Source organism: Primulina tabacum, chromosome 9, assembly GCF_025594145.1.
Source record: "Primulina tabacum isolate GXHZ01 chromosome 9, ASM2559414v2, whole genome shotgun sequence".
NCBI classification, from domain to species: Eukaryota; Viridiplantae; Streptophyta; class Magnoliopsida; order Lamiales; family Gesneriaceae; genus Primulina; species Primulina tabacum.
Window position 1 is genome coordinate 33,788,759 of NC_134558.1, and position 8,469 is coordinate 33,797,227.

An 8,469-nucleotide genomic window follows, 5' to 3' on the forward strand; every position below is an offset into this window, starting at 1 on the left:
GTTCTTTGTGTTTTAATTGTGGTGATGACATTATTATACATCTACTTTGTCAACCAAAGACAGATTATATAAGGTCTTAGACATTATTAAATTAAATAATATAAAAGTATATAAGATATTAAAGATAAAATTTGAACAATTTATATATCTTTTTTGTATAATTACTACTATATGATTATTGTGATGCATTTGCATTTGAAAATAAAACATTTGCTCCAAATTTTGAAAGCATTGATAAAAACATTGAAGGGAAGAAAATGTTACTCACTCGGAGCAAAATATATTTAGTAATAAAATACATATTTTCCGTAACAAGCGCACAATGGAAAAGGCAGCTATACATCGCTATAATGCGCCGCTTCTGCGTGACAAAAATATCGCAACATCGAGTTCCCATTCCCAGAATCCCCGTAACCACCCATCATCCAACAAGGTAACAGAAATGGGAAGCACTGGAATCCTCATATCCAATCCACACCTGACCAACAAATTCATTTGTTTCCAATGCTTAAATTCCAGCACCCCATCAAAAAATATATTGCCCATAAAAAAAAGAAGACCCAGAGTTCTGGGCTTTTCATGTAAGAATCATTTCAAGAAATTCGAAAAAATAGTTTGCTCTGCTGTTGAAGATGTTGCTGAGCAGCAGCGAGAAAGTGGCAGTGACAGTGTTAATGGAGCTGGCTCAGCCGTTGAAGATAGACCTGGTATATTGAATCCTCTTGTTAATGTTTATGTTCGATAAAACAAAAAGGTTTCATTTTTTTAGTTTTTTTTTGGTGAATTTCTTGATTTGGGTATTTTATGATTGCCTTTTTTATATATGTGGATTGGTTTTTAATTGCGGATAGCTAAATAGTTCACTGGTGAAATTGCTAGTGTGCTGCTAGTTTTGAATATGCCGTATTCCTTACTGCCTGTGGTTTAAAGTTAAAGCTAGTGACCGTCTCTAAGAAATGGAACTTGTGTTCAATTCAAATTTAGTAAACTATACACCTGTGGTTTTTAGGAACTGCCATCTTTATCTGATTGCTAGATTGATTCAATTTCCTGCTTTACATGGCATGATTTTATGAGCGTGATGTGTATTCTGTTGCTCCAACTCAGTGGATTTAATATCTCAGAACTTTAAAAGTCCTCGATGGTCATACTCCCTTAATTCTGAGAAAGATTTCGTCCTCATGATTGTTGAGCATAGAATTTAGTCACTGTCTCATGGGGAATAAATAGAAAGACTATGGGCCACTTTGTTTTGGAATCATCTAAACTGGTCTGAAGTTAATGTCGATTATCTTAATAACATGTATGTTGAACTTATTGTTTTTTCACTTTTATGAGTAGGGCTCACCGTTACCTTTTGTGTGCACTGGGGAGGGGTTGGGTGTTTTAATTTGAATGCCCGTCTGTATACATCTTAAATGTACTGTATTTGAAAGCATTTGCTGCTATACAAATGTAGTGTTTTATTTGCTGATTGGAATAATAAGTTTTATTCTTTCCTTTGTTTTTTGTTGTTGTCTTATTGTTGTTGATGATGTAGCTTTATTAAACACTTGTTATTGGAATTTGTATATCTGTGCTCTTCCCATCATGTGATTAATTGCTCATCTTTACCCTAATTATGTTTCTCATCCCTCTAGCATTATTATGATTATAATTTTTTTAATTAGATGTCATGTATGAAGTTGACGTGCAGGATGTTTTCACATTCTCTTTGATTCTGATTCGTAAATGTAATCTAAGTCAGGGTAAAAGAATATAAGTGAAGATTATATGAAATATCTTTTGCCACCATTGCAGATTCTATTGACGAAGCTAGTGATAATCCTTTTCTGAACAACAAGTCAGATGATGAAGGAAATTCTATTTACAATTTTCTTTATCCTAATAAAGAGCTACTCCCTGATGATAAAGAAATGAGCATATATGACCATTTAGACGAACTTAGACAGAGAGTCTTTACGTCAGTTTTGGCTGTTGGAGCTGCTATTGTCGGTTGTTTCACAGTTTCAAAGGATCTCATTATGTTTCTCGAAGCTCCAGTTAAATCACAAGGTGTTCGTTTTTTACAATTGGCACCGGGAGAATTTTTCTTCACATCTCTGAAGGTTATGGCCCATCTTTTTTTCCCCATTCCTTGTTTTAGTTCTTGGATCAGCACTTACTTCTTTTTACACCTCTAACGGATACTAGTTGACGTTTTTATTTATTTAGTGAAGTTCGTTTAAATTCCTATCAAATGAAACTTCTGCTAATGTGTGGGTGTGTATTTTCTATAATAGGAATCTCGTGTTCGTTGAATTTGTACTTAAAGCTCCATTTTATTTCACTGATTTTGTTAATCAAAATTTCTACACTTAAAGAAACCTTAGTTTCTAGCCATCCTCCGAAATAGGTTTATCTGTGGGTATTGCGATGTAGGACTAAATGTAATACTCTTAGATAATACTGACATGTAGGATTTTGTTTGCAAGTTTTTGATAACTGAATCTTGACTTGGGTGCAATTTAATTGTCCTCTGGCATGTTTTAATATCCAACACTGCTACCCGGCTAACCTCGGCCATAGTTGATAGTGATTAGATATTCATCCATTCCGAATTGTATTTTTTTGTTTTCCTTTTGTGACACACACTTCCTTATGGTCTGTTGGGTTATATTGCTGTTAAAGTGTGTATGATAGCCTGTAAAGTCAAAGTATTGATGACTGAATCACATACCATTTGGCCACACCTGCATGAGATTTTTAAGCTCCAAACTTTGAAATAACTGACCATTCTTGAAAGTGGAAAAGAAGTAGAGATTTTCTCGTGTAAAAGGAAGTTATATTATATCGCATTTTGACATTTATGTATGTTTATTTTAAGATGCTAAATGATGTCCAAAGTGGATGTTTAGGAACCAGCTATTTCTCTTAGAATGAGTTTTATTGTCTGGGTTTATTCCAGCGAAAACAATTTTCTAATCTAAAATTGTCCTTTCCTATCTGAGCCTGGTTTGGACAAAGTGTTCACCTTTCTAGTGCTAATCGGGGTGCAGTTGCCCATTGCTCATCCACTGCATTTGTTCATCTACATAATAGATATACAGTGATGGTCACGTGTAATATTTCGAGGACTAAAAGTGGTATAATCGTTTATGCAGGTATCCGGATATTGCGGCCTTTTGTTAGGAAGCCCAGTAATTATCTATGAGATCATAGCTTTTGTTGTTCCTGGTTTAACAAGGGCAGAAAGAAGATTTTTGGGGCCAATTGTTCTAGGGTCCTCAATACTTTTCTATTCGGGCATTGTCTTCTCTTACTATGTTCTTACCCCAGCAGCATTAACATTCTTTGTTAATTATGCCGAAGGAGTGGTTGAATCATTATGGTCCATTGATCAGTACTTCGAGTTTATCCTGGTGCTTATGTTTAGCACTGGATTGTCTTTCCAGGTAAATTCTTTTTTAATAGTAATCTTTTTTTTAATGGCCATGGAAACACTTGAATTTCTCATTTTTTCAATGTTTCTGTTAGTCGAGATGTCTCGCGAACACCTCACTTTTGTCAAGAAGCTCCAGTCTACGTATTATTATTCACTGTGCGTAATATGGTGTCTATCGGCTTACATTTAGGACATCTCCAAATGATTTTCCATTTTCTAAAATAAAATCTCTATCCAAAACACGGGCTTAAAATGTGACTCCCCTAATTGACAACTGATTTCAAAAGTAAAAGGATAAACACTAAACACTCATAAATATTTCACCTTTTTGACTTTCTTCAGTGAAGCAATAAATATAACAAGGGATGAAGAAATTATTACTTTTGGTTTCGCTAATCGATGATATTGTATGCTGATTCTAAAGACACCGAGATTGCCAGGTCGTTAAATTTTTTCAATTCTTTCAAGTCCTGAGGTTTCTTAATGGATCTGAGTTAACTTATGGAGGAAAAGAAAAGGATGGTCAGTTCGGTATTTGTTTTGCTGATATTGGCTTCTGAATTGACTGACGCCTGCCCTGTACTGGTGATTATGTAACATGGATGTTCTAAAAGTTATCACATGTGGAAACCATTGTCAATGCTGATTGTTGTATTTATGTTTTCCGCCAAAAGAATAAAATAAAATAGTGAAGGCTCCATAGGATTGGTTGCATAATGGATTTGAAGTTTAAGGAATCTTGCCTCTTAGCTGATGTTTCCAGAAGGAATTTGAGATGCCAAAGGTTTTGCACAGAGACCTAAAGATGTTTGTGCCTCTACCATTTTTTTTATTTTATTAATTTCATTCTAAATCTTATAGTTCTCAACTGTCGTGTTTTTATTTCAGTGATGGATTTCTTGGTTGATTGGTCGACATTTTCTTATATCAGGTTCCAGTTATACAACTGCTTCTTGGACAACTTGGCTTGGTTTCATCAGAACAAATGCTGTCGATTTGGAGATACGTGGTAGTAGGTTCAGTAATTGCAGCCGCTATACTCACACCATCCACTGATCCTCTGACACAAATGCTGTTGGCTGGACCACTTATGGGTCTTTATTTAGGTGGTGCATCTCTGGTTAAGCTTCTTGGCCGATGATTATATCTTACTGGTTATACAGCAGCAATTTACCCTGATCACACAGTATGCTGGTTGCTGGAGGCATGGTGTTAGATGCCTAATTACTCTTGTATGATCTTGTACACTTGCGAATCGCTAGAAAATTAGATGGTTTTCCTGGGCTGTTCTGTACGAGGAACTGTGTTGTTGTTCTTACTTCTTATGTGAGTGTTTTTGGTGCAAATGAGGCTATACTGATCTGTCAAAGAAATGTCTGAGCAATAAGTTATAGCGTCATGATCTTCTACTGAAGACCCTCATAAGCTGTCAAGTTTGAACTTCGGAAATTTTAGGAGTTCGACTGCCCACGTCTCTGTTATGGTGAAAGTATCATGTTGTATTTACTCCCAAGCGTAACTTTATGATGGATTACAATTATAAACTGAAAATATGTTCAACACGTTATACCAAATCCAAATATTTTGTTACACTTGTGTGTTTTTCTTACCTTATTTTCTCTCGGACACCAAAAATGGCACACAGCATGCGGCATCAAACAATATGAGATATTGTGTGACTGCATATTTTCGTTTTTCGTATATTCTTCTTAAATAATTACAATGACGTAGGAAATAGAAAAAATACTTGTCAGCCTTCTCAATAAATCAGCCACGAAAGATAAATGAAAGACTTGAGACCTCGAGCTAGGATTCATGTGCCACCACCCTGACTGCGTAGTGGAACAAATAAACCTCTTCTGATAGGGGGAGATGTGGGTGTCCGTAGTAAAAATGAAAAAATCCCAACGTAATAACAATTTTTTTGAAAAAAGAAGCTAAGTTTCATGTTAAAATTGTTCAAAATTTATTGAAGTGGAATACTTTAATACAAGTCGAGGATCAGAGGGTTGTGTATGGCACGATTACCTATAGCCGCATCAGTACAGATTCATGAATCAGAAACAAAACTTTCCACGCTATTAAAAGTAAAGTAGTTCTCTTATTACATACAACAAGATTCTCCATTTCTTGCACGATATTGTGTGTACCTACACAACCTAGTAAAATTTCCAATTCCCTCAATGGACCCCTCAAACCAGCGCAGGCTTTACCAAAATCTTCTGAAGAACCTTCAAGATTTCGAAGCTCAATCTCTATTTCATTAGTGATACTGGATATCTTTCCCAAAGCCGTTTTAACTGCCGAAATTTTTGTGGTGGTAAAGAAATGCTCCAAGATCATCAACTTGAACTCCAATTGCTTGGGAGAGTCTCAAAAGTTTCTCCAAAGAATCTACTGATATAGCACCACCATTCGAATTTTCTTTCTTAAGCATGCCAGTGATGGATCAAATTAGTTCTTTAATAACAAGAAGTGTTTCAGACACACAGTTTTTAACTGCACGATTTTCATCTCTTCCCGAGACAGATCATTGCCTAAATCTTCATCAGAATCATCGTCGTTGTTGGATTTGTCATCTGTGTATGCATGTTCAGGTATGGAAGACTCATCTGCTGTCTCAAGTTCTTTCATTTCGTGAAGGACGTCCATCATGGAAACTGCGACTAGTGTCAATGCTCGGCCAATAGTTGTTATGTTAGTGGCAGGAGTCTTCTTAAGGGCAGAACAGGCATCCCAAACTGTACCTGCCAGTTGTGGGATCGAGAGTTTTTCAACATTACTCGTTGATCATGCTACATAAATTTAAAAACAAACTCACCATCTCAATTGATAAATACTAGTCAATAGAGAGAATATGGGATGACCATGGATGTGTTACTGTTGGATCTCGGTTTTTTTGTGCCCAAACGCAGCAGAAGTTTTAAAATTTTTTAGATCTTGACATTCAAGATATATTTGTTTGAGCAATCGTATGATTCTAATAATTAAACATACATAGAATTACCTTTGCTGAAAAATTCACTAGGCTCCAACTATCTATTCCAGAATTAGCGGAGATAGTTTTTAATGTATTAAAAAGTAAAAGCGAATATAGAATAATTTTAATCTTAAAATATCTTATAAATTTAGACATTATAAAAATTACAAGTTAAATACTAGTGTATATAATAGGTATTTTGTATAAACATAATATAAATTAATTGAATATTATAATTATTAATCTCTAATTTTAATATATGTTTTGGATTGAGAAACAAAAGCTACTTTGATCTTGACGATAAAAAAACTTATTATTTTATTTTTAACGTAATTTTTCAAGTGTAAAATTGCTATATGAAGTTAGAAGTTGAAACTCAAAATCAACTAAACTGAAAATATGGCGAATAGCAGTGTTTCGATGATATCTCACAGAGAGAGGATTCAAATGACAAGACACCAAATCAAGTGAATAGAAAACTCAATTTTACACGGCATTCAAGAATTGTTGTTATACGAGGAGATGCGTCTAAAGTAGTGAGTTTAGCCGACAGCTCAACTTGTACTATCTTGGCAACAACTCATTTGGAATAGCTCATATCAAGCCACCGACTCCAGCTCATAATAGACTAGATCAGACCATCATATCAGCACAGTTTGATCAACTCGATCTGATAACAGCTTAATTTCAGAAAATGACCAGAAACGCAAATTTGACAGTTGCAATTTCAGATTTTGTACACAACATTCTCAAACGGTCATATCCTTGTGTTTAACGTATATATCACTCTTGAAGGCCATAAATAGAACATATTGAAGATCAAATACGAGCTTTAGAAGATGATTCAAAGCATGTGTAGCCTACATGAAGAAATTACCTAAAATGAGAGCAAACACAAGTATAATGATACATTTGATATATAGATACACCGTAAAAATACTCATCCATAATCTGTCACGTACAATCACTCATGCATATACATAAGAGTTGAACTTGAAAGTTTAGTTCAACGAGTCTTCACACGAAGACATTAAATATCGTGTTTGTAGTCTTGACATAAGAGACGTTAAACATTATACGGATTTTGAGGTTGCAGCCTACATCCGAGTGTGTTAGGATTTTCAATTAGACAATAGATAAGTAAATAAGTTTGTACAAGTAGTTGTATAAATCAAATCTTCCAATGGATACTTTATAGAAGAAGGAGTGACGTATGAGTTGTTAATATTTGAATATTTATAAACAAATTCGTGTCTATTTTTTTACTGTATTTAATTATTGTTACTGTTTTTAAGATTAATTTTTGAAGCATTTTATGCATTCTTAAAATACCCAAAATATTGCACATCGAGTGTTTGATATAATGCTTCAGCCAAAAACGTTTTTACACATTCAACTTGCACATTTAAATGCTTTCCAAAATGTTTAATACGATATATTATATTAATTGTTTTCGTTTGGTTTGAAAACCAAACTCGATTTAATTTTTCGGTGTTCAAAATTTCAAGAGCCTAGCTATTGTAACTCAATGCTAGTCACCCCAAACGATCATATCAATATGTTTTAACAAAATTTTGGTTAGATCAGAATTTTGTACAACCCGATTTGTTGGGTTTCGAAAATACTAGAAATCTTGATTTGATGATAACAAAAATTGTATTGTGTTTCTAATATATTACTCCAGTATGTAGTTGCTAGCTCAAGTTGAAAGCTAGAACTCAAATTTTGTCAAGCTTAAAATTTGGCAAGCTGAAGTGTTTCGATGATAAATTATAGCTCGGTGATAAAAATGACAAGCAACCAAAACCGCTGAACAAAAAATTCAAATTTATACAAGTCATATTTTTGTTCCGTTAGGCTAACTCGCATGTGATCTATGCAAACTGGATGTCTCAAGATCAAGATAAATATTATCCGAGTAGGAATCAACTTGAAATGAGCAGTTGCAGTATTTTGGTTATATTTCTCAACTCGATTATCGAAATGTAATGATTTATTATGCGTTACAAAGTTAAGAAGATGATATACAAATCACCTTCAAAAATCGAAGTCTAAACCTGAGCTT

General features: G+C 34.3%; 1 protein-coding gene across 1 annotated transcript; it reads left to right on the top strand.

The window, feature by feature from the left end:
• Positions 1 to 307: 307 nt before the first annotated feature.
• LOC142555366 (sec-independent protein translocase protein TATC, chloroplastic-like) lies at positions 308 to 5,016 on the top strand. The gene is made up of 4 exons (XM_075666200.1): positions 308 to 707; positions 1,801 to 2,108; positions 3,144 to 3,434; positions 4,356 to 5,016. The coding sequence occupies exons 1-4, from the start codon at positions 323 to 325 to the stop codon at positions 4,563 to 4,565; spliced, it is 1,194 nt and encodes a 397-aa protein (XP_075522315.1). The 5' UTR covers positions 308 to 322; the 3' UTR covers positions 4,566 to 5,016.
• Positions 5,017 to 8,469: the final 3,453 nt, after the last annotated feature.

What these genes read in the sequence shown, in the direction of transcription:
- LOC142555366 (XM_075666200.1), top strand. Translation starts at nt 323, where the DNA reads ATGGAAAAGGCAGCTATACATCGCTATAATGCGCCGCTTCTGCGTGAC. An exon ending in AGCCGTTGAAGATAGACCTG is followed by an intron (nt 708 to 1,800) that starts GTATATTGAATC and finishes CCACCATTGCAG; the next exon opens with ATTCTATTGACGAAGCTAGT. An exon ending in GCACTGGATTGTCTTTCCAG is followed by an intron (nt 3,435 to 4,355) that starts GTAAATTCTTTT and finishes TTCTTATATCAG; the next exon opens with GTTCCAGTTATACAACTGCT.